Here is a 26,277-nt window from a genome sequence, read left to right as displayed (position 1 = left end):
GACCCGCACTTTGATTGTACAGAGGAGAAAATCCCTTTCATAGTTGTCCTGAGAGTACATCTTCTTAGTCACTCAGACATTATGTCACTGTAAACTCCAGTTTTCTCATCTCCCACCTCATGCCAGCCGGCCATTTTTAAAAAAACACCGAGAGAAAGAGGAAGCTTTGAATCCCCCAGTCACCTAATTGGGTGGTCCCCTTGGAATTTCCAGAGGAGGTTCAGTGATGCAGTTGTTGTTATTGTAGGGTTGACTGTCATCCTCGTAAGCAGGAGGACATACAGTTTAGCGCGACCTGAACAGTCATCGTTACGTTCGGGCTATTTATGTGACCACTTTTTCAGCTGGAAAAGTGAGAACATTTTAGATGCTATCTCGTTTACACCATGGCCAGTCATACTCCATGAAGACAGCACAAAAGACTTAGGAGGAAAAGGGTTTACAAAACAGTTTGCATTCCTCTGCATGATGCTCAATAGTTGTATCGGTAATTTCTTTTCCTGTCAAATTGATTGGTGCTTTTGGCATGTTTCTGGCTAGCCAAAGGGCGGCTCCTCCTCCTCCTCCTTTTTTTTTTTTAAATCTCCTCTCTTGTTCCTTTTCATGGTCTTTGGCTATTGTCCACTGAAAATTACATTTTTGCCTTATAGAGGCTTTTCTTGGACCATTTAAACTCAGTCTTCCTAAAGTCTGGGAATCACATGTAGCTATATCTGATAGCTTTTCTCCCTAGGGTTATAATTTGGCTTTCCCCCAATTTTCTACCACGTCCATTTCAACCATTTCCTTCTTCTTGTCTAGAAGTAGGTCAGGATAAGAAATTCCCTTTTTACTTCTTTTTTTGTAAATTTAGTTTTAAGTATAGTTGACATATAGTATTACATGAGTTTCAGGTGTACAACATAGTGATTCAACGTTTATATGCCTTACGAAGCGATCACCACAGTAAGTCTAGTACCCACCTGCCACCACACGTAGTTATTACATATTATTGATTCTATTCCCTGTGCTGTACTTTACATCCCTGTGATTTATTTTATAACTGGCAGGTAGTACTTCTTAATCCCCTGCTCCTTTTTCACCCATCCCCCCACCACTGTTTTACTTCTTCAGCCTTCATGTTAGCAAGGCAAACAAAAAGCTTGTTAAATGCTCACTTGACATGTCAGCGCAATAAATTCTCTCATCCCTATAGCAGTCAGAGCTACCTTTTAGCTTTGGAGTTCAGGATGCACAACACCAGTGTCGGGTAAACATGGGCTCAAAGCTGCTCAGCAGTTGTTACGTGTGTGATTTGCATCTTAGGGATCAACTGGGGTTCTATTCTCTCCTCATGTCTATATCCAATCCAGCACCTGCTCTTTCTTTTTGGCTGGTGCTCTTGGATCGGCTCTTTCCTCTCCTTTCTCACTTTCCCTACCTTAGACAACACTCATCTTTCCATGCTCGGAGCTCTCAATTCTCAACCTCTCCTCTCATAGGACTTCCCACATTATACTGTAACTGCTATTCACTTGTCTGCTGTCACCAGCTGGGAATTCTGTGAAAGCACAAACCTATTTTTTCTAACTCACTGTTGTATTCCTGATTCCTCCCACGAATAGGCTCTACCAATGAATGAATGAGTGAATTCCTAGGTTATGACAACTGCCTCCAGATTTCCTTCCAATAAACTTTCTCTACTGCCATCAGTCTAAATTAAAAAACTGTTCATAATATTCAGGTCCTTCTTAGGAGTTCATAGCATCTTCTGCTTTCTCCTCAGATCTAAATAAACTGGTTTTTCAAGGTCCCAGATCAGTTGGCCCCGCCTACCCATTTAGCCCTCTTTTCTATCACCTCCCACCATGCACCTGTGTCCCAGTCCGGAGACCTCCCCATCGCTCTCCTTGTGGTGAATTCCCATCTTATGTCTTAAGTCCTGCCAATGCCTGCTCCTCAAAGGTCTTTTCTTTTGACCTCATTAAAACCAACTCTAACGAGTACATTGTTTTGTACACCTGAAACTAATAAAAATAAATTAATTAAATTAAACTTAAAAAAAATAAACCAACTCATTCACGAAGACCTCACTCAAATCCCACTTCTAAGAAGCCCTCAGAACTTGTCTTATCAACACTGGCCTCTCATCCTTTGATCTTCTCTTGGCCTGATTATGTCATTTAGCGCTTTAAGTATTCCGCTTGTGTAGGCTCTCTGAGGATAGGAGCCACATTTTATAGTTTGCATCTACATATCCCCTAGTTTATGGCCGGCGTCCACTCAGGTTCCTGATCTTTACATTTCTACCTTGTCCAAACATAATCTTTGTTGGTTATGTTTTGTTTTTGTTTGTTTGTTGTTGTTTTTTACTTCAAGTAGGCTGTATAGAGGAGGCCTAAGTAAATAACTTCTGAAAAAGCCTTAGATTTTTCTTAACCTAAGGGAAGTTTTTTCCATTTCTTCAATTCATGAAGACGTATTCCACAGCTTCTTACTCCCCTACCCCTCCTACACTATCCCACAGCCCCCTACAATAGCCAGCATCTTGTATACGCAGTAGGCATGACAGAGAACCTCCAATAGCATGTTAGCCAGGTCAAAATGTGGTGAGTGATTGCTGAGCATTCCAAGTGGATATCAGAGCCTGCTGACCACCCAAAGATTTCTGTACAAACTCAGTGGATTTGAACCCTCATCACTGTTAATCGCTATTTCTGTAGGTCCTAGGTCCTGCTTTGGACGAACATCAGAGAGCCATTCTTTCAGGAAGCAGGGGAGATACGGGCTCCTCCAATTACAAAGGTTCTTCCAGATTTCGTGGAAGTCGGGCTAGTCCAGGATGTATAGAATAGTAGAGGCAGGAACCTTCCCATCTCTCTAAGGCGCCCCAGCCTAGATCAGCTTCTCAACTTTTAATGTGCATACAAATCACATGGAGATCATCTTAAAATGCAGACTCTAAGTCAGTAGGTTTGAGGAGGGGCCCGAGATTTTGTATTTCTAACAAGCTCCCAGATAATACTGGTGCTGACACTTTCTATCTGGGGACCGCACTTTGAGTAGCAAGGGCCTGGCATACAGACACCTACCTCCTTGTCCATCGAACTTTAAGAGTGAGTGTCGCCAGAGGGACTCTTCCCATCCATCCACACCATCATTCATTTCAGCAACTCCTGTAAGGATCGGGCTAAGTCTGTCATTAATTCTTTTTCAAACAGCATATCTAAGTTTTGCAACCATAAACACCAGCCAGGAGAATACATATTCCATGCGGAAAATGATGACGCCCAGTTCACAAAAATGTTCACGCTGAATATAAGAAGTAAGTTAAATTGTCAATAAACTTAATTTTAATCTTATGACTCCTTAACTCTTTATTAACTGTAACCAAAAAGAGCTAAGTAATGGTGTAGAAGGAATGCTATAAAACTTTTTGTATACCGAGGCGTTTCGGAATTTTACTTTCATAAAATTCATCCTTTGAAGTGAAGAGACTTAGTGCATGCCCTCTCTGAATGTGCTTTAGTGTTGTGACATTATTGACTTTAGTACTTCAGGAGGTCATGTTTAAGGAAAGGCCAAACATCACATTACCTGCCATTTACTTGTTTTAATAGTCTCTGTTTCTTTGGTCAATAAAAAGATGAGAGTACACTTCGTTGGAATTTTTGCAGTTACTTCTGAAGCCAAGAATCCTTTTGAGGAGTGCAGGTAGATAGAGGTCTACACCTTAGCTCCTACGGAGCCCAGCAGTGGAAAAGTGGTGTTCCATTGGGCTGCCTGTGCAGCAGTTCACATGACAAGGGGGAAAAGGAACAACCAGAGGTCTTGAGTTATCCTGCATGAGACACCCTCCCAGAAGCACAGACTGCTCAGAGTACGTGGGCAGTCTATGTGCAGCTGACCTGGAAACCATTTCTGGAAAGTACCGTACTACATGGGCTTATTTTTCATGTTACTCTCTACAGGGAAACCTCAAGTGCGAGCCGAGGCAACAGCAAGTCAAGCTTCTTGTTCCTCTGATGGATACCCAGTACCATCCTGGACCTGGAAGAAGTGTTCTGACAAGTCTTCCAAGTAATCAAGACACTGGTGTCTCTTGTATTGGACCAACACGAAACTCACACTCCCTCTGACATATTGGCTCTCATGAACACAATTTGAGAAGAAACGATGAAGCATTTAAAATGCTTACTTTCTGAGTCCACCATAATGTTCCATAGTTATAGATTGTTTCTGATCGATAACTCATAACAGACGAATCTCTTTTTGAGCTCACTAGAGAAACCCTAACTTCCGGTCTGACAAGAGCCCCGCCTATCTAATTTCTCTATCTGCCATTTCTTTTCAGCTGCACAGAAGAAATCACAGAAGGAATTTGGAATAAAAAGGTTAACAGAAAAGTGGTTGGACCGTGGATATCCAACAGTACTTTGAACATGAGTGAAGCCATCAAAGGGTCCCTGGTGAAGTGCTGTGCATACAATTCCTTGGGCACATCTTGTGAAACAATCCTTTTAAGCTCGCCAGGTATACAACAGCTGCTATTGTAGCGTACCCCCTTCAGGAATTCCCCACTAGAAGTTAGTCCTGTCGTTCACTTCTATTTGGGGAATTTTACAAGAGAGTAGAGGTTTAGTGTGTGACACCAGAAGGCTTTCTGAGTCAGGCAGGAATCCCCACTGAACATACAGCGTTAGTGTATGTAGCCCGGGGCAGAGTGACTTCTACATAATGTTGCTGTAACTCACGCATCAGACTGATGTATGTAGAACCATAAACTCCCACAATAGTGACTGTCTCCCACAAGAGACCCAACTCTTGAGAAACAGATGTCGCAATTTGGAGTTGCTACCATTTTCTCTTTTGCTTAATCTCTTTATTTGCCCTTGGCCTGCTACTTTATAATTTTCAGTTTGTTTTTCAGAGCCCTTCTAAGTTAAACAATTCTGAACCTGGCCACCTACGCTTATCATTTAGAATCAACAGCATCTCAAAACTAACTTCTCCACATTCATACGTTATCTTCATAGGGGGAACACAAACTTCTCTTTTTACCTGACTTGTAGACCCTGTGGGTTTAAATAGATGTGATTCTTACAACCCTAGTAAATGATTTGTAGGAAAGGATTCAGGATCATTTAAAATTTTCTAGGAAGGAAACTTGTCCTTTATGCGACCATTGCATGATTTTCTTTGGGGAGTGGAGTACTTGAGGAGAGCTTGTAAGGGTTGCAAATCATGGTGACTCAAATTCAGGAATCCTAATTCACTGCTCGTTGACACTTTTGTTGCAGGCCCCTTCCCTTTCCTCCAGGACAACATCTCATTCTACGCAACCATAGGGCTTTGTCTCCCCTTCATTGCTGTTTTAACCATGCTAATTTGTCACAAATACAAAAAGGTAAAAAACAAATTTAAAAAAAAAGGTAAACATTCATCATTGTTTCCTGTTCCCCAAGAAGAACTGCCTATTGCTAACTGACTGATTATTTCATCTCTGAAGCAATTTAGGTATGAAAGCCAGCTGCAGATGGTACAGGTGACCGGTACTTTGGATAATGAGTACTTTTACATTGACTTCAGAGAATATGACTATGATTTCAAGTGGGAGTTTCCAAGGGAAAATTTAGAATTTGGTAAGAATCGAATGTTCCAGATGTTTTTGTAGCGTTTCCTTTCTGTGGGAAAATCTCAAACATGTACTCATCATTTATCTTGCAGGCAAAGTGCTAGGATCAGGTGCTTTTGGAAAAGTGATGAATGCAACGGCTTATGGAATTAGTAAAACAGGAGTCTCCATCCAGGTTGCAGTCAAAATGCTGAAAGGTACAGTAAAGTGGCATGATAGCCACAAAGATGGTGGTGCAGGCTCCCACCTCCCCTTCTCCTTTCTCCCATCATTTCTGTGATTACTGCTTGCCATGCTTCAGGGCTGAAAAGGGAGTGCGTTGGGGTCAGTGTCAACCAAGTAAGAATGTAAAATACAAGGCATGAATCCAAAACTCCATCTCTTCTCTCTTCATTTAGGTTTTTTTGTTTGTTTGTTTTGTTTTGTCGGCTTCGGTGTTTGGGGAAACTGTTGTTACAGGCAGATGCTGTTTCTGCCGTTTTGACATAGACCCTGGGTAGAAGAGCAAATTGGAACTCTGTATCGCTTCCCACTCCTTACTCCATCTGCTCCCATCTGGCTCCCACCACCATCCCGCCCTTAGCCTAACTCACTGAGCAAGAACATATCCAGCCGGCTTTTGCTAAAGTGATCCATGACCACCAGTGAACTAAGTCTAATGGGCATGTGTCAGTCCTCACATAGGTTGAACCTTTAGCATGAATTGGCACGATTGACTACTCTCCATTTTTAAGTGCCTATTTCCTTTTGGTTTCCACGTCACCATTTTTTCTGGTTTTCCTCCTACCTCGCTGACAGCTTCATAGCGTTTTGCCAGCTCTTTATGCGGAGTTCCTGAAGGCGCGCTCCTGAGTCCCCTTCCATTTTCTCTCCACACGTTTCCCATCTCAACCACACCTGGGACTTCATCCTGTATACCAACGATTCTCATCATCGTGTCTTCCTTCTGAGCATGAGGTTCATACGTCCAAATGCTTGGATGTCTCTAAAGTCCCTTTAACTCAGCTCATCCAAATTGAACCCCTCCCACCCTGGCCCTCCGTCAATACTTCCTCCTCAGTGATTGGTACCAGTACCCATGATGAGCCCTGTTCCACACAATCGGGCCAACGAGAAACCTAGGGCTCATCCTTGATACCAGCCCCATTCTAACGCCCCAGAAGCTATTCCTATCGGATTTCCTGCTCAGTGTCCCTTGACTCCATCTCTTCTCTTATCTCTATTACTACTACCCTAGTCCAAGTCCATCTCTCCTGGAGGGCTGCCACAGCCTTCTACGCAGCTACCCTGTATGCACTCCACCTCTTTTCAGATTCTCTGTACTGAAGAGCCCAAGTGATGGTTATAAAATGCAAAACAGACCCAGTCATTTTCCTACTTAACATTTCCAGTTGCTTTCCAGTCCTCCTGAGACACATGACATAGCCCGACATGGTCTGGCCGCTGCTCACCACACGACCCACACTCTCGGCACGCCAGCTCATCAGCCTTCTTTCACTTCCTCCAGCGCATCGAGCTCCCTCCCGTCCCAGAGCCTCACACAGCCTGACCCTCTGCTGGCCCTTCTCCTTCCGTGTGGTTCTCCCCAACACGTTCCTCAGGTCTCAGCGTAGATATCACTTTCTCAGGGAGGCCTTGTCTCACACCAAAGATGAGATCAAGTTCCTTGCAATATGTTATCTTAGCTCTCCATAGACTTTTTCCCCATAGAGTTTATCATGAGATGTAATTACATATTTAATTATTCAAGTGCTATTTGATCTGCCATATTAGTCTGTAAGCCTCATGAGGGCGGGGTCCATATCTGTTTTGCTCTGCTCTCTTCTTTATTGATCTTTGCCCATTCTGTCACCTCACTATGGAATGTTCTTCTCCCTGCCTCCTCCCTGTGCATTCACCTGGTTAACACCTACTTTTCCTCAGGTGTCAGCATAGACATTTGGCATCCTCTTCCCCACCCTGCCTAAGGCTAGCTTAGGTGTCCCTCTGGTGTGACCCCACATTCATTTGCCACATTGCATTTATCCCACTATATTGTAATTATGTATTTGTGTGTCTCTCTTTTCCAGGAGACTCTAAGCTCCAGGATGACAGGGGCTCTGTCTTATCTATCACTTTTCTCCCCAAAGCCTGGCACATTGCCTCATACACAGTAGGCACTCAGTAAATACTTATTCAATGAATTAATAATGAATGTCAGGTAATGGTATATGAAAGTGTTTTGAAAAAGTTAAGCACCACATAAAATGTATTATTTTGGCCATGAGGAGTAAGACATGGACAGTTGAAAGCACAAGTCCCTATAAAACATGAAGCAGTGGAAGGCATGAGGTGGCAGTGGGTCACAGTGCACAAGTCAAGAACCTCACACCCAAGACAAGATGTTGGGAACACGGATACCCCTGATGGCTTCAGTGTTCTGGAAAAGCCACCATAAAGGCTGGGGTGTTTTCCAGGACAAAATAACGAGACTTGGAAGTATCTAATCAAATCTCCATTGAATGTAAAGAAAAGTTACCATGTTTGTAAGAAAGAATAAGTTAACAGAGGGGTGGGTACCTGGTGCCTTGAGCCTGGACAGGGAAGTCTTGCCTTTAGGGCTCCACTACCCACCTGGGCAGAGCTGCCCTGACCAACTGGCACATCAGCCTCAATGACACAAGACATTCAAATTCATCAATAATTACTTATGCTATGCTTCTAAGTAAGACTATGAGTACAATTTGCTAATCTATCTAGACTTTTCTCCAGGGAGAGAATGCTTTGGCCAGTGGATACATCCTAGCCAACTCATTAGTTATATTTCTCATTATCAATTAATGAGCCTCTTGAGAATTTGGTTAGTGAGGATTGGTCCTTTTTGATCTCCTCACCATTAGACCCACTGACAAATTTAAGGTTGTACACCTGAGGGCCACAGGCTGGAGCCAACCACCCTCAATGACATTCCTATCCTGTCTCTCTATGATGTCAACAAATTCAAGAGTCAAAAACAAAAAAACAAAAACAAAAAAACAGTGTGTTTCTCCCTTCAGCATCTGTATTAACTTCTGTGGAGGAAAAGCATGTGTTATTATTTTGTTTTATTTTGTTTTTTGAGGGTCACTATTAAGGGTTTTAATTTTGGTAGATACAGAAACATCCAGTAGAAAGAAAGGCACGTTATGAGATTCAGCTTCGATACTACAATCTTTGGAATTCTGTCTTAAAAGACAGGATATTATTATTCAAAATGCATGTATTAGTTGATGTATTTTTTAAATGTTTATGCAAACCTGCTCTGAAATGAGGAAAGATTTCATTTATCAAATGACCTAAAATTCCTATTTTTTAGTTTTGCATTTTTTGTGTGTTCTTCCATTGACAGAAAAAGCAGACAGTTCTGAAAAAGAAGCTCTCATGTCTGAACTCAAGATGATGACTCAGCTGGGAAACCATGAGAATATCGTGAATCTGCTGGGGGCATGCACACAGTCAGGTAACTCGGCTGAAAACTCCCAATGAAAAATATTTTAGCCCGAAGACAATAAGGACATTTGTTCTCACATGTTTCATTTTTCTCAGTCATGGTATGGGCTCTCAAACCCAAGTGGAATTAGACACGAGCGCGCTGTAATCAGATGGATCAGTGTAGAGGAACCCTCTCTATTGGGATATGCCACGTGATTCTAACCTACTTACCAGTCACCACACTGCAAGTACATTTTGTAGTTTCTCCCTCCACCATCTCCCCAGCTGGGAAGCTGGTGTAAACGCAGTGCAGGGAATGGCTGCTGAGCTTGTCTGCTGCCCGGGTTGGGCCGTTTCAAAGAAGCACAGCCAAGCCAGACGTCAGACCCTATTTTCCCATAATTTAATAGAGATGCACTCTGATTCTCTCACTTCAGCCTAGAAATATGGGAACAATGTGACCCAGGGTCATTCTTTCTGGGACAGGCGGCCTGGGACTGGGACTAAAAGAACAGAAAAAAGAGAAAATGGAGCTTAGAGAGGGGATTAGGAATATATGAGGTGTGATCAAAAGATATGGTGAATGTTTAAATTGAAAAAATGTATTACAGTAAAAGATACATGGCCATTAATCCCCCTCAAAATAGTCCCCTCTTTTTGAACACACTCATCCCATCTTTCTTGCCACTTTCTGAAGCAGTTCTAGAAGTCCTCTTTCGTGAGTGTCTTTAGTTGCGCTGTCGTGACTGCCTCCATGTCCTGAATCAATTCAAAGCATTTACTTTTTATGGCCATTTTGACTTTGGGGAAGAACCAGATGTCACACGGTGCCAGATCTGGTGAATAAGGTGGATGAGGACACACCATAATGTTTTTATTTGACAGACATTGCCATACCAGAATGTCAAAATGATTCAGGATACGGACGCAGCCATGACAGCGCAAGTAAAGACACTCACAAAAGAGGACTTCCAGAACTGCTTCAGAAAGTGGCAAGATGGTGGGATAAGTGTGTTTGAAGCAAGGGGGAGTATCTTGAGGGGGATTAATGGCAATGTGTCTTTTGCTGTAATACATTTTTTTAAATTTACACATTCACCGTATTTTTTGGTCACACCAGGTAGTTCTCTCTTCTAGGCAACAACAAATCAGCACATACTTACAAAGTGTTCTTTATGCATCTGGCATATTATTTCCAATTGCAAACTGGAGAACTAAGTGCACAGTGATAATCGACGAGGCCACATGTACAACAAGGGCCAACGTGGAAGGCAGAAGACACTGTTTTCCAAAGGAGTTTGAGCAAAAGGCTGACGTTGAATTTAAAGTATAGGAAGAGTTAGGCTCAGGAAAAGTTGTACTCTCCCAAAGTCAGGGAGAAATGAGATCTCATTGAGAATGTTTTCTGCTACACAGACATCTGAAAAAATTATTTGGTATTTGTTTACCTATAGCTAAAATTGTCACTATTTCAGGACCAATTTACTTGATTTTTGAATACTGTTGCTATGGTGATCTTCTCAACTATCTAAGAAATAAAAGAGAAAAATTTCACAGGACATGGACGGAGATTTTCAAGGAACACAATTTTAGTTTTTACCCCACTTTCCAATCACATCCAAATTCCAGGTAAGAGACTAAGTCCAGGTAAGAGACTAGTTTCATAATTACACATTCTCGAACACAAACTATGATGGTTAAACAGCTCCCTACACACACACACACACACACACACACACACACTGGCCAGTTTCTAAAGGCCATAGTCCAGCATTGTGTAATCAGTGGGTTCTGAGACCTAGAAATGTCACTTGTCTTTGCTATAGTTTCCTTGTTGATTTGGAACAATGAGAACTTTCCCTTTTCTACATGCACTGCAGTGGAGCCAGTGTCTGTCCACCTTAACCTAAATCACACTCTAGACACATATTCAGTTTGGGGAAAGGTGCATTGTTCATTCTTTCAGTCCTCCCGGTGGACATTTAGGGATGGGTGGAGAGAATGAACATTTTTCCAAAGTGTTGGATGTGTTCATAGAGGTCCTGGGAGTATTGCACAAAAGTGCTCTCAACTCATAAACTAGATTTTTAAAAATTAGGATAGATCTGTTGACATAATGTGATGGGGACAGAATAAAGTAGCGGTAACATTTATCTGTGCTCTGCGTTGCACCTTCCTCCATCTGAGGGAATCCTGGGCGATTCTCAGTGCTGATTTCTTATTTTGGCATGCATAGATGAGGGCTGGAGAATTCTGTGGCTTCTCATCCTCATCCTTGGAATTTCTTGCTAATTACTTGGACATAGCACCCCTCTGAATGAATCCACAGGCATTTTGATAGAAAGCTCCCTCAATCCACTGTGCTGTCCTATTTCCCTGCGTATGGGAAAGCTCTCCCTTATCCTAAAGGCGCATTTGTCTGAGGCTTGTATTTTTTCCAGGGGGGATTTTTGGAGGGTGCATTTGAAAGCCCAGCCTTGTTTTCTTAGCATATAAGTTTCAGTGCAGACCCAGCATCTTAGAGCTGGAAGGCCCCACGGAGATCCCCATGTATGTCTGTGTGCGGTTGCCCTTCACCAATTTGTACCTGTTACACCAGTCCTCCCTTCTATACTCATTTCTTAGTTCATGGTCTAAAACTGAGAAAAGTCTATAATGTCATCCATATTCTGGAGCAGAGAGCCTACCCTAATGAGTCAGATGTGTATGAGCAGGACTCCACGGTTAGTAATAACCAATGCTGGTAGCTTGGCGCCTGCGGTTCACTCGTTGGGGTATTAAACACACTGAAGCGATCACTTTTGGACTGTTTGTGGTCTGAAGGCATCAAGCCATTTTCCAGACACATGGAAGCTGTGAGCTGGGGTAAACTGGTGTCCTGGAGTAAATCAAATTGTTGTCTGTATATAATGCATACGAAGTGCTGCAGGGAAAAATTCTATATTATGTACGATAAAAGAGATTGACATGATTAGTGTTTATTAATTTCACAGGAAAAGGAAACGAGCTTTACAAAGGTCAGCTTGGAAAAAAGGGGGATGGTGGAACACTTATAGATCTCTATGGAAGATCTGTATTACATGAGCTCTTAGAGAGAAAGTGGGCTGAGATTAGAAACAGAAGACTGAGGTGTGAGTCCTAGCTGTCCCCCTTATTAGCTTCATGATTTCAGCAAATACTGTTCAGCTCCCCAAGCCTAGTTTCTCTTTTAGCAAATGAGACTTTCACACTCAGCTTATAGAATTGTGGTAAGGATTGAGTGAGGTCGTCTTTGAACTGTAAGATTTCGTACAGATGACGGGCCCTCTACTACCCTGGTATGACTCAATTACACAGATGTTTTTAATGCCACAGAAGAATGGACAAGTTGATGCTGTGCTTTTAATTTAAAAGCCCATTTATAACTGGAATTCATTTCTTTGACGAAGTGTATTTTTTTATATAAAATGTCTACTCAGAAGAACATAAATAACGGAAAAACAATTTTTTAAAATAGTATGCCGGGTTCAAGAGAAGTTCAAGTACAGCAAGACTTGGATCATACCTCAGGGTTGAATGGGAATTCATTTCAATCTGAAGGTAATATTTTATTCTAATTAGTAGCACTTTAAAATAGAAACAGATACAAAAGTTCTGTGTTCGCTGTTTTTTTTAAGTGTGTAAATACAAAAACATGTTTTTCTTTGCTACTGTCATCTATAGGCTTTATGAATGCAGATTTGCTTTAAAAGTAGTTAAAACCCAACAGTTTATATATTGTGAATCTTAAGTCAATGTTTAATAACTGAGGGCTATTTTATTTGGTCAGGTTATTCTTTCTAAAGTCATAAATTCATTAGAGCCAACCTGATAACTGGAAAAGATGGTGAATTCTGGAGTCAGTAGTGGTTGGGTTAACCTGTGGTTCCTTCACTTTCTGGCTGGATGCCTTCGGGTAAATTATTTAATCACCTGAATTACAATTTTCTCATTTGTAAAATGGGCCCATTAATACTTTCCTCATAGGACTATTGGATTAAGTGGAAGAACATTAACTGTACAATATGGTTCATAAAATGTGGTAGGTAGATATTAACTCTTTTCCCAATGTGATAAACTGCCTATTGCAAAAAAGTGTCTGAATCCCCTGACTGATCAGGACTCCATCTGTCACCAAAGCAGCTAGAGAATTATTTTATCCCTCTAACCAAAAAGAATCCTTAGGTGACTCTTCATACGCTGCCTGTTCTCAGCGTCAATAGCCCTCCTGCCACCAGGAAAATGGTGTGAGGGCTTCATTTGTACATCTTGGCACCTCACCTAACCTTGGCTTTAGTAACCTCCTCGTAGAGATTTAATAAGGCAACTTCTTAGAGTTTTGGCAAAAATGAGGACCACTTCTGTTTTCTAGATGAAATTGAATACGAAAACCGAAACAGGCTGGAGGAGGAAGAGGACTTGAATGTGCTTACGTTTGAAGACCTTCTTTGCTTTGCTTATCAAGTTGCCAAAGGAATGGAATTTCTGGAATTTAAGTCGGTAAGCTCCTTTTAAAGAACGAAACTAACAACAACAAAAGATAATTTAGAAAAAGAGAGGCGCTTTTTTTTTTTTTTGTCTTGTTGATTTTAACTTGTATCCCTTGAAGTCTATCATCTTTCCTGTCTATCGTTGGAGACGTTTAGAATGTTACCTGGCTCTGGGCTAGCTATACAGTATAAAGGCTCGGGAGCCCTTACTAGCTCGTGGTTGTCATTGCCCTCCCTGGAGGCCCAAAGTCCCCTGACACTTCCAGGCAGGAAGTCCTCAGGGATCCCTCCTCACCACCAGGTGTAGCGTGGCAGTCCTTCCTTAGACAGTTCAGGGGGTCAGGCCGTGCCCTGCATACGGGCATTTGGCCCAGGGGGTGAATGGACGCTCAGATACAGTGTTCCGTGTTTGCCAAGCAAGCCACCCTGGGCTGGGCGCCTTTGCCTAGTGTCCTGCCGCCCATCCCAGATCCTTTACGGCTGTGATGAGAAGGCCTAGTGCCTGCCTCAAACTACGGCCTCTACCTCAGTTTTGCATTCTGTCCATACTTGCCTTTCAGCCCTGCTCTTCTCTGACATTTCAAATGTCTCCTGCCTACGAGTGCATTCAAGCCACTCCTCTGGCTATTTTCTGTCCTTATTTGCGTACCTTGCGTCACCTACTCTTTATTTCCCGAACTTTTTCTTCCTCTTTTTTCTTTGAGTCTTTGATTCTCTTCCTCCCTGTTTCCTCCGCTCCCCTCCCTTTGCCTCCTCTCTCCTCTTTCTCCCTGAATTTGGAATCACTTCAACTATGTTTTTTCCTTTAAAAAAATGACACATAACGTATGTGTCAATTATATCTCAATTTTTAAAAGATTAACATAAAAAAAATCATTAGCTTTGAAGAATAGAAAAAATCCCTTTCACAATAGCAACCAAACCTGTGAAAAACCTTGAAATAAACATAACAAGAAACATCTAAGATCCACGTGAAGAAACCTGTGACACTTTATTAAAGGGCAAAAAAGAAAAAAGAAAAAAAAGGGGCAAAAAAGAAGACCTGAATAAACAAGTCCTACTATGTTCATAGGAGAGAATCAGTGTTTAAGAGAAAAGTCAATTTTATCTAAATTAAGTTCAAGGATTTTTTTTTTCCTCATGGATATTAAAAGTGCCTATTACCGTCTTTGCTCTTCTTGTCTAAATTTGGGCATCCTTGCTTAATAGTTTAAAAAAAATTTTCCCACCCCTCATCTATGAGGCACATTCTTCTCTTCACTTGCTCCCTGCTTCTGGAGACCCCATGTCTCAAGTTTCTTTGTCTGTAGTTCCCCTGACCATCTACAGTAGTACTTTCATGGGTGTCTTTGTAAACATTGTAGGGTTATCCACGTGGATCCTCCAGCCTGGTTTTCAGCCTATGGTTAAGTAAATACTCAAGCTGCTCACAACCGGAGGTCAAGGGGCACTGCCTAATAATAAGAATTTTTTTAAGAATATCCAGTTTCTTAGACCCTCTCCCCTTATTTTCCCTGTAGGCCTTCACCTCGGAATTATCAACATCATGTCCTGTTTGTTTTTGCTTCCTCTTCTCCGGTGCTTCTCTGTAGGCTCTGTGACTCTTTCACACATTAACTTGAATATTGACAAGAGCCGAGCCCCATGCTAGGCTCACTGCTAGGGGAGAATGAGACAAACAGACATGCAAATCAAAGACTAGACTGTAGCGTGATAAGTATTGTGTTCCAATACGTTCTGGGAACCAAGGGAAGGATAGGCACATCAGACTGGGGATGGGGTGGGGGGTTGGTGCAGAAAAGTCTTTCTGCAGGAAAAGCAGCAGGGCACACAGGATAAGGGTCCGGCACACGGAATCAGGAGGAAGTTTGTTGAGAAAGGTCATGAGTTAAACATGTTGAATGTGAGGTTCATTAGGCAACAAAATAGGGCTGAATCCAGGAGATACCTGGCGATGTCCATCTGAATCTCAAGAGAACTGTTTGAGTTGGAGCTAGAGATTTGGGTGGTGGTAGTTCCATCTGTCAGTTTGGCCCAGGGGAGGATGTGGAATGAGAGAGGGTGCAGCCCTGGGGAATGAGAGCAAGCCCAGGTCCAGAGCTGCAGGTGGAAACGGAACCATCAGAGCAGTAGGGAAAAAATGGGCGAGAGAACTGCAGAGCCCACAGGAGGAAGGACCTGAAGCAGGAGGCGGGCCAAACAGTACAGATACCACCAAGAGGTCCAATCAAATCTCACCTGCAGTGGCTGTGCAGGTCACCAGGGGGCTTAGCCAGGGCAGCCGGCAGGCGGGGAGGTGGAAAGCAGGCTGGGTGCAGTGGGTGACATGTAAAGGGACTGCAAGGGACCTCACTCCCAGGAAACTGAGTAGGGAAAAAGGAGAGCTCAGGGATTTAAGTCTTTATGGTTTTTGCTTTTATTTTTCAAGTATTGAAGAAAGCCTTTTGACCTTTGCTACAGGTGCCCTGTTCCTTTTAAATCTTCCTTCTTAGAGTTAATTTTCTTACCAGACCACTCGGATTCATGTCATGTCATCTCTCAGTTCAGGGGCTCCTTCTCATTCTACTTTAGTCAACCTTATTTTTAGTCTTTTTTCCAAATATTTTCTTTGAGATCACTCCCTTTAATTGCCAAAGCTATTTTCCAGTCAGAATAGAGATTATTTTCTCCACCCCACAATAAGGGTGCTGGAAGGCGGCCTCCGAAAAATCCCTTTGGGAGCCCAGCACAGAGCCCTGTTTCGTTTTATGTATAGCCAGGTACGACACTGGCTCAGTTTGATCCCACCCCCCCCCTTTTTTTTAAAGATTTTATTGAGGAAGGGGAACAGGACTTTATTGGGGAACAGAGTGTATTTTTCCAGCATTTTTTCCAAGTTGTTGTCCTTTCAATCTTAGTTGTGGAGGGCGCAGCTCAGCTCCAGGTCCAGTTGCTGTTGTTAGTTGTAGGGGGCACAGCCCACCATCCCTTGCGGGAGTGGAACCAGCAACCTTGTGGTTGAGAGCCCACTGGCCCATGTGGGAATCGAACCAGCAGCCTTCGGAGTTAGGAGCACGGTTTAACTGCCTGAGCCACCGGGCCGGTCCTGATCCCCTTTTTAGGAATCCATCCCGTTTGGCCTCTAGGAGCGTTCCATAAGCAGTAAAATGACTGTGATCATACTAGCTGAAAAATTGTCCCCTCTTCCCCCGTTCACTGAGTTGGTTACACTTCACGATGACTGCTCAAGGTCCAACAAAGATAAGACGAATTACACATTTCCGTCTTCTGAAACTCCTCCTGAACTTGAAGCTGGAAGAAAGCGTGCACGCTGTGATGACCCCACACCACAGTACCTAACACTCCAATCTCATTCCTTACAGTGTGTCCACAGAGACCTGGCAGCCAGGAACGTGCTCGTGACCCGTGGGAAAGTGGTGAAGATATGTGATTTTGGATTGGCTCGAGATATTATGAGCGATTCCAACTACGTTATCAGGGGCAACGTGAGATTGCTGTTTCTGACACATTTTACGCTGTTATTTTATGTTTTGTCATTGTGGGGATGCACATCTGCGGTGTGGGGATTAACATTCAAAAACGTCCTCACAGCGGTTTGCTTTCTTATGCAGCTTCCATCTGTATAAAAAGTTGAGCAAAATAGCATCATGTCTATCCTTGGGTTACTTAGAAGTCAGTTAGGGTCCTCTGAGTGCTATCCACACTTAAAAACAAATCTCATTATTTGCATTTATTTCAGTTCCTTTAACTATAAAGTGACGGTTGAGTTATATTTCCAATGATGGGATATGTAATAGTTACAATAAAACATTTAAAAAGCACAACATAGAACTTAAACATGAAATATAAATTTCTAAAAGGCATAATATTTAAATTAAACATTAGTTAATGAATATTTGTCATCCATACTGTTCCAGAGGGAAACCTAAAACATGACTGGATCAACTTGTTAATAAAAAACTGAGGGCAGATGTGTTATTTACAAGCAAACTATTGGAAAGACTAGATGATAACACTGTGTAGTTGAAAGAGTATGGTTTTGAAGAATCGCAACCCCTGGATTCAAACCTCTATTCTTCTTCGTTATGGCTGTTCATCTTTGGGATTTCACTCTGCTTTACCGTACCTAATTTTACCATACACAGCGCTCACACTAAGTGCTTTACATATATTAATTCAGTTAGTCCTAAAGTACCCATTTGTGGGTGAGGAAACTGCACAGAAAAGCAATTTGCCTGGGATTATACAGCCCATGGATTAGAATACAGATGGTCTGGGGCTTATACATTTGACCTCAGAGCGTTGTTGTGGAAATGAACCAGTAAAAGCAACATGAAAGCTCCTGTTCACTGTACGTGTCCAATAAGTGTTAAAAATCAAATTCAACTGTATCCCCTCTAGACTCAAATGATCACCTTAGCTGATATTAGATCTGTGCCTCACTCATTGTAGCTGAGGTAACAAATATGATGAACACAGTTCCATGGCCGTGCAGTTTATACCCTACTAGCTGGTAGTTTCTTATAAGAGAAAATGAATCCCATTTGGAGCCACAGTTATTTCCTTTAATTAAATCAAATTAGCCAGACGACCCTGCTTGATTCTATCAGTTCATTGGTTTGTGGAGGGTTTAAAGTAGGGTTTCTGTCTTGAGCTTTGATTTTGCTTGGCAGAATAAACGTGCACTGTGAAGAGCTCCCCGATCCATGAAAAAGAAACTACTATAAACTACCTCGGCCCCTGTGTCTTGATTCTAATCGGAGGCTGTACTCATTCAAAACCCCCTTTCATGCTACTGGAAATTATTAAAACCACAGAAGCTAGCCTGGTATCATTTCTGGAAGTGATGACATATGTTCCCCTCACCACGTTCTTGTGGAGAGCATTTTCATTACAGTTCTTCCAAGAAATGCTTTAACAAAATAATCCACTGATTCACTGGTATCCACTCACCTCTCGGCAACTGAATGGCTACTCCTTAATGGGAAATACCTACTGTTAGTAATGTGAAGCTTACTAATTGCAAGTATAAGTCTTTATTCGAGATGAGTCTTAAAGAAAAATTTTTTTAAGGCTACTAGTACGTTAGAATGTTAATTTGAGTGTTGTGAAGGGAATCTTTTGTTGATTTATAGCTGTTCAATTTGTTGTAGCTTCAAGGGGAGATTTCAAGGTGCACCCCTCATGCCGCCATGTTTCTGATGTCTTAGAACGTTAATTTGAAAGTGAAACACTGGTGCTTAAAGAATATGATTTTCTCAGCTAAGCATTAAGAGTGGCCTTAAGAAGATAAAATGCATCTTCTAGCTCACGAGAGACAAGAAGTAATGTTTGTCCGTGGAAACTTAGCATTGATCTCCTCTTGGATTTTACACAGGCCCGCCTGCCTGTGAAGTGGATGGCTCCTGAAAGCTTATTTGAAGGGATCTACACAATTAAGAGTGATGTCTGGTCATACGGAATATTACTCTGGGAGATATTCTCACTTGGTACGTTTTGCAGTTTGCTGGCTTCCCTGGGCACCGGGTTGCTGGACATTCTGTCTTTCTGTGTCCCTCCTCCACTCCTAAGTCAAAAAGTGGATTAAATGCCACCTCAGATGTGCCCAGAGCTCCTGAGTCTTACTTCTTTGACAACAGGTGACACTTGATGTTTTTTTGCTGATGTTTACAGTTCAGTATTCCTCACCAACCTATAACCTGTTTGACAGCAGGAATCATGAGTTTGCCCAGTTGCCACCCAGTGCACAGTGCAGTACCTGACTCCCAGGCACTCTCCCTGTGTGTTTGTTAATTGTGTGAATAAATAAACAAATGAAGAATGAATGAATGCTTATACTCCCTAATGTTTTTCTCAGGTGTCAATCCGTACCCTGGCATTCCGGTGGACACTAACTTCTATAAACTCATTCAGAGTGGATTTAAAATGGACCAGCCATTTTATGCTACAGAAGAAATGTAAGTTCACATCAGACCATAAAGTGGCTGAAATCAGAAATATACAGTCTGGGGGTGGCCGGTTAGCTCAGTTGGTCAGAGCGCAGTGCTCTTAACAACAAGGTTGCCGATTCGATCCCCACATGGGCAGCTGTGAGCTGCGCCCTCCACAACTACATTGAAACAACTACTTGACTTAGAGCTGATGGGTCCTGGAAAAACACACTTAAGATAAAAATAGAAGTTAAAACAAAACCAAAAGTAAAAACAAAAACAACAACAAGAAAGTCTATTTAAAAAAAATACGAAGTATACAGTCTGTCTAGTTACAAATGCATGACCAAAAAAAGTAAAACTCCTTAATGCAGAGTTCATATGACTATTTTAAGAAAAGAAACCTGCCTTTGTGTTTAGGGGGATTTCTGAACAAAACTGAACCTTTTCTGCCCTAAGGTACCCTCACTTCTGACTTTCAATTCCTTTGCTTGAGGGATCCGTGAGGGCAGTAAGACTCCATCTCTTGACTTCTGGTCTACATTGTATTTTTTAAAACACATTTCTGTCCATCATTGAATTTGTCCTTTCTGATATGAGTTCAAAATCTAGTCCAGCACTTGCCACAAAACAAACATACATAAATAACTAGCTCCGTGGCAATAAATGGTACTTCGTTAAGTGGCAAATGATCCCTTTGTCTCCATTCAGATGTCCTCATCTTGCTCTTCTTTCTGTTGCTTTTACAGATACTTTATAATGCAATCCTGCTGGGCTTTTGACTCAAGGAAACGGCCCTCCTTCCCTAACCTGACTTCATTTTTGGGATGTCAGTTGGCAGACGCAGAAGAAGCGGTAGGTAGCAGCACAGTACTTTATCTAGCATGACAAGAATGGATAGCAATGAGAAAACTCCATGATGATTTCCTAAGAACCAAAGGTACCTCATGGTCTCCCTCACCACGGTTTGTCGTGGTTGCCCTTTAAAGGTTATATGGGGAGATACACCTGAAACTGATATAATACTGTATGTCAACTGTAATTGAAAATTGAAAAAAGCTTTTAAAAACACATTGTGTAGTGTGAGATATACTTATCCATAAGTGATTTGAGGGAAGAGAAAAAAAAGCATTTCCTAAAGATTTCAGCCAATTGATTAAGAAATTAAATGCTGTTAAGTGTCCAGTGCAGAGGACTAAACAACTAAATAAAACTTAATCCCTGACCTCCAGAAGCCACGGACCTTTCCTAATTCAACACGAAGCTTTAGTATGGAATAATTGCACAGTTTGGTCATGTAATATAGTGGAGTGAAAGAGCATTGACCTGGAGCCACGAGAGTCTAATACCAGCTCTACCACTCTACCTCCCATAGCTGTGTGAATTACGGCAAGTCACTTTACTTCTCTGGGCCTTAGTTCTCTCACCTGTAGAATGGGTTACTAAGCTAGATGATCCTTGGACTTTGGGAACATGGAACTACTTTGCTGACGCTTCCCCTCATTAATACCACCTGGCACAGTGAAATGAGCCATCCACTAGATGAAGTGAACAACGGATGGGAACTTGAACTCCCAATAACTAGGTGCAAATCCTGGCCCCATCATTTGCTTCTTATACGGCCTGAGTAAGCCACTTAACATTTTGGGGGTCTGAATTGCCTTATTGGAAATATGGGATTAACAAAAATTACTTCATGGAGTGTTGTCACACAGCAGCCCGACAATGGAGTTGTAAGGAGCAATTAAGATGACATATGAAAAGACTTAGCACATAGTGGGCACTTAGTAGTTAATAAATGTTAGTTAAATATGAATCTGATTCTTTAAATGAATCGTCTGTCCTGTTTTGCAAAATTAGTAAGAGTCCATTTTCAATTCTGTAGTCTCTCTAGAGGCCTGTATAAATGGTGAGTGTGCTCTCCTCCTGTTACAATTTTTAAAAAATTGCATACGGAAACTAAGTTATTGTCTGGGAATTAGGTCAAAAAGATTGGGGGAGATGGAAGCAATGAATCGATGACCTGTAAACAGTTAATGACACGGTGAAATAAAGTGAAAGAGGAGGTATAGAGAGAAACGAGGGATGAGCTGTTGGAGTAAAGAAAAAGGGTTGAGTGATTTTTACTTGTTGGGGAGTTGGGTATGGATTCACAGAAGTGGTCTTTGAGCTACGCTCTGAAGAATTAGTATTTTGGCTGTTGGGGAATGATGGGTTAGTAGGTTGTTCCAGGCTGGATGAATAATATAAATCAAGGGTCAAAGTTGAGAAAATGGAATGGGAAATAAATGGCTGCGGCTACAGTGTAGGGTGCGTGGGGGAATACCGAGGAAACAAGACTGTGACAGTCGTGTAACCAGGCTAGAGGGCCCACTGTTGCTGATGAAGCCAGCCCTTGGCTTTGTGCAGGACCACCTCGGTCTTGGCCCGCGGTTCTCCTTTCATGTCCTCACACCCACAGGATGTCTAAATCCCCCTCCCTCTGTTCTGGGGGGCCTTTGAGGTATCAGGAATTGTCGAATGGCAGGCTCTCCATGGATGATGATTCAGCTGAGGGTAATCATGTTCAAGTACAGTTCTCTGACTTTTCCCCCTGATCCTCTGTGATGTATCAGAAATACTGGCAGGAAGTAGAAAATGGCGCCCCCTCTGGGGCTGGAGGATGAATACACCAAAAGGAGCCCATTACTCCTGGTTGGTGAAGTGGGCCCCAGTCTAGACGCCTGGGGAGCAGAGCACAGATGGGTTTCAGTACCCGCTTGGCAGAGCACCTTTGAGCAAGAAGTAATCTACACAACCATCCCAGGGGGCTCTGCCCATTATGAGCAAACCCTGTTCCTCCTCTGCCACTCCATCTTTCCTCTTCCCATCTCCTAAGCACAGTTATATCCAGTTTCTTGGATGGGAACACAGGCCTTGCCAGCATTCTTTCCTTGTACTCATGGGAATGGTTTCTGTAGAAGCTCTGTTTCTGCTTCATCATGGACCAGGGAAAGAAAATGTATCTCGGAGAATAAGTGAGAAGGGGAGGGAAACACATAAGTAGGTGAATACTTTTAGATAGAACCAACCCCAGTGGTATGGAGTTAGAGCAGGGAGATGGTTGACTAACGTGCAAAGGCATTTTTTAGACAATGGTGAACCAGTGAAGATTTTAGAGTGGACAAACATGCTTCAATATTTGTCTTAAAGACCCAAGTTACTATATATAGTGACGGGTGTTAACAGCACTTATTGGGGTGATCATTTTGCAATATATACAAATATAGTATCATTGTGTTGTACACCTGAAACTAATATAATGTTATGTGTCCATTATTCCTCAATTTAAGAAAATAAAAGAGCCAGATCAAATATTCTCTCCTCTCCAAAGACTCTCCTAACTTCCCTAGTCAGATTTCAGGCTCCTTCTTCTGAATCCCCTACCCTTTATATATAACTATATGAGATGCAAATCACATTGTGTGACCATTTTGCTGTATGGGTTTGTCTTTCTCATAACGAGACTTAATTTATGAGGGCAGGGATGGTGTGCTGCTCATCTTTACGTTACCTGATGGAGTCCCATAGTCAGGAGACAATCACTGGTCACTAAATGAATGAAAGTCAGCGTGAGAGCCAGTTAGAATGTACTATTCACTATTTGTCCACCCAGCTGCTAGCATGATGCTTAGCATATGGAAGGTGGAAGCAAATATTTCTGGAAGGAAGGAAAGGAAACATAAAAGTAAGTTTGGGAAAGCACAGGCAAAAGAGTGAAAGGAAGGACATCAGTCCAGAGGTGAGTTGGCAATAGGAGGCAGGCACAGACGAGGGCGTGAACCGAGGCAGTGGCCATGGGGCCTGAGCTCCTCTCGTATCGTCTCCCATATATACGTAGAAAGAAGTGAGGCCATAATTAACTGCCTTTGAAAAGCAAGAAGGAGATCTCTGTGAGCCAGAGACTGTGGAAAATGCCCTAGACAATTAGAAGGTAAGACTGGACAGAAGAGGGAAAACCTACAACAGAAGATGCTTTGAAAGAACAAGGAAAAGTGCTTTCATAAAAGGGTAGGAAAAGGTCCAGTAGGATTCTGCAGTGGGGGCGGCCACACCGCTAAATAAACATGAGAATAAAAAGGGTGTGAAAAGGGCCAGCCCGGTGGCTCAGGCGGTTAGAGCTCCATGCTCCTAACTCCAAAGGCTGCCAGTTCGATTCCCACATGGGCCAGTGGGCTCTCAACCACAAGGTTGCCAGTTCAATTCCTGGAGTCCCACAAGGGATGGTGGGCTTTGCCCCCCTGCAACTAAAATTGAACACTGGCACCTTGAGCTGAGCTGCCGCTGAGCTCCCAGATGGCTCATGTCCTCTCAACCACAAGGTTGCCAGTTCGACTCCCTGTGCCCCCTGCAACTAGCAACGGCAACTGGACCTGGAGCTGAGCTGCACCCTCCACAACTAAGATTGAAAGGACAATAACTTGACTTGGAAAAAAGAAGTCCTGGAAGTACATACTGTTCCCCAATAAAGTCCTGTTCCCCTTCCCCAATAAAATCTTAAAAAAAAAAAAAAATTTCCCAAAAGACCAATAAAGGGAAGACCTTAACAAATAATCTGGAGTTTGAAATATCCATTCACATAACTATGGATCTTTGGACTAAAGACCACTTCAAATGTAAATGACATTCCAGTTCTTAAAAAAAAAAAAGGTGTGAAAAATGTCAGGGTAAGCATTGGTAAAATAGAAATAGAATGTATAACCTCAGATTCAGCAGAGAGGGAAAAGAGGACCATAGAAAACATGATCAAGCCAACAAAATGGGGAAGAGAGAAACAAAGAGAAGTCATGGACGTATAAAACACAGAATGGCAAGAATTAGTAAACACACTTAAGAAAGAGAATTTCAAAATAAACAAAACTGTTATCATACAGGCTACATTCACTAACCTCAATGCAGTGAAATGAGAAATCACTGATAACACCCAAAAAAGCCCCAAGGTAATATATCAGAAGTTAAAAGTCTTTTGTTAAGAAGGAGGGAGAGGGGGAAGAAGAAAAAGAATTAAAAATGGACACTGCTTATTAAAACCTGGGGAAGTTGGCCGAATTTATATCTCTAAATTCATTTATTAGGAGGAGGGAGAAGAGGAAGAGAATGAACAAAGCGAAAAGAAGGAATTAATAGAGATAAAGGCAGAATTTTATAAACCAAGAACAACAAAAACAAAATTATAAGTGATGACCAGGAAAACCAAAAGTTGTTTTTGAACTGATAATAGTAATAATGTAATGTAATGCTGAAATTTTTTGAGTGTTGATCACATACTCTACTAAGATATTAGTAACTCATTTAATCCTCATAGCAATCTTATGAAGCAGGTTCTGTTACTACCTGTATCGTAGATTAGTCAATTGAGGTACAGAGAGGTTAAGTAATTTGCCCAAGGTAACACAGTATGTGTCAGGATTTGAATATTATATTATGTAAATATAATATTCAAAGCATATGAATAGTGTATATTAACAAAGTTTACAAATATGCCACTAAAGCATGCTAACTATGAAGAGTACAGTTAAGAAAAATGGGGAAGGACAAATAAGTAGCATTCAGAATGAAAAAAACATAACTGTGGATAGAAAAACCATTTTAAAAAGCCCGAGAAAATCTTATGTACCTCTTTATATTGATACACTTGAAAACCCAGGGTTTTAAATTTTTATAAGGAGAATGTAGTCATGTGTTAGTTGTGCAATGAAAAAAATTATTTTAAAAAATCACTTAAAGAGATGGAAAGGAAGACATTTTAAAAATTGATATATCAGAACCAGACCCACTAACTGATTGGCTGTGGGTGTAGAGAGAGCTTGAGGAGATAGTCCTGAAACTTCTAAACAGTGGGACTGGATGAATGGCAGTGTGTTAAGTGGAACTGTAAATATAGGAAGAAGAGAAGGTTTGGAGATCAAAGATAATGAATTCAGGTGTGGGGATGTTGGGTTTGAAGTGTTATTGGTATTTTTGTCACAGGCTTCATTAGATGGTTAGAAAGTCAGTGCCTGAGATACACATTTGGTTCAGCAGGGCCAACAGGTCATAACCAACTGCTAAGTCCACTTCACAAAAAAAGATGTATCGTTACAGCTCATCCTTAAGGGTACAAGCAAACTGTCATTATGCAGACCGGGTTTGAAAGGATATATACCGTGTTTCTCCGAAAATAAGACCTAGCTGGACAATCAGCTCTAATGCGTCTTTTGGAGCAAAATTTAATATAAGACCCAGTCTTATTTTACTACAGTATAAGACCGGGTCTTATATAATATAATAATATAATATAATATAATACCAGGTCTTATATTAATCTTTGCTCCAAAAGACACGTTAGAACTGATTGTCCAGTTAGGTCTTATTTTCGGGGAAACGCAGTATATATTTTTTTGTTTTTTTTCTAGAAAGAAAAATTCAGAGTACGGGATAGTTCAGTAAGTTAACACTATAACTGACTGTGAAAAACAAACAAACAAAAAAAACAAAAAGGAAAATAGCGAGGGGTGGGGGGAAAGGAGGATTCTGTTAAACTTAAAGAATGCACAACCTGGGACGATCGGATGGCTCAGTTGGTCAGAGCACAAGCTCTGAATGACAGGGTTGCTGGTTCGATTCCCACATGGGCCAGTGAGCTGTGCCCTCCACAACTAGATTGAAGGACAACTACTTGGAGCCGATGGGCCCTGGAGAAACACACTATTCCCCAATAAAATTTTTTAAAAATGCACAACCCCTACTTCACAAA

At 41.8% G+C, this 26,277-nt stretch overlaps 1 protein-coding gene across 1 annotated transcript in view; it reads left to right on the top strand.

The window, feature by feature from the left end:
• FLT3 (fms related receptor tyrosine kinase 3) overlaps positions 1 to 26,277 on the top strand; it is a 62,521-nt gene that overhangs the window by 34,635 nt on the left and 1,609 nt on the right. The window contains exons 10-23 of the mRNA XM_019736600.2: positions 3,201 to 3,304; positions 3,951 to 4,059; positions 4,334 to 4,512; positions 5,280 to 5,386; positions 5,489 to 5,621; positions 5,707 to 5,811; positions 8,982 to 9,092; positions 10,540 to 10,693; positions 12,561 to 12,643; positions 13,455 to 13,582; positions 16,935 to 17,057; positions 18,950 to 19,061; positions 19,430 to 19,529; positions 20,252 to 20,357. Of these exons, the coding sequence (XP_019592159.2) occupies positions 3,201 to 3,304; positions 3,951 to 4,059; positions 4,334 to 4,512; positions 5,280 to 5,386; positions 5,489 to 5,621; positions 5,707 to 5,811; positions 8,982 to 9,092; positions 10,540 to 10,693; positions 12,561 to 12,643; positions 13,455 to 13,582; positions 16,935 to 17,057; positions 18,950 to 19,061; positions 19,430 to 19,529; positions 20,252 to 20,357 (1,654 nt within the window). The remainder of the gene's footprint in view (positions 1 to 3,200; positions 3,305 to 3,950; positions 4,060 to 4,333; positions 4,513 to 5,279; positions 5,387 to 5,488; positions 5,622 to 5,706; positions 5,812 to 8,981; positions 9,093 to 10,539; positions 10,694 to 12,560; positions 12,644 to 13,454; positions 13,583 to 16,934; positions 17,058 to 18,949; positions 19,062 to 19,429; positions 19,530 to 20,251; positions 20,358 to 26,277) is intronic.

Source organism: Rhinolophus sinicus, linkage group LG04 (assembly GCF_036562045.2).
Source record: "Rhinolophus sinicus isolate RSC01 linkage group LG04, ASM3656204v1, whole genome shotgun sequence".
NCBI lineage: Eukaryota > Metazoa > Chordata > Mammalia > Chiroptera > Rhinolophidae > Rhinolophus > Rhinolophus sinicus.
Note: the sequence above shows the minus strand (reverse complement) of the source record. Positions and strands in the feature narration are given on the sequence as shown.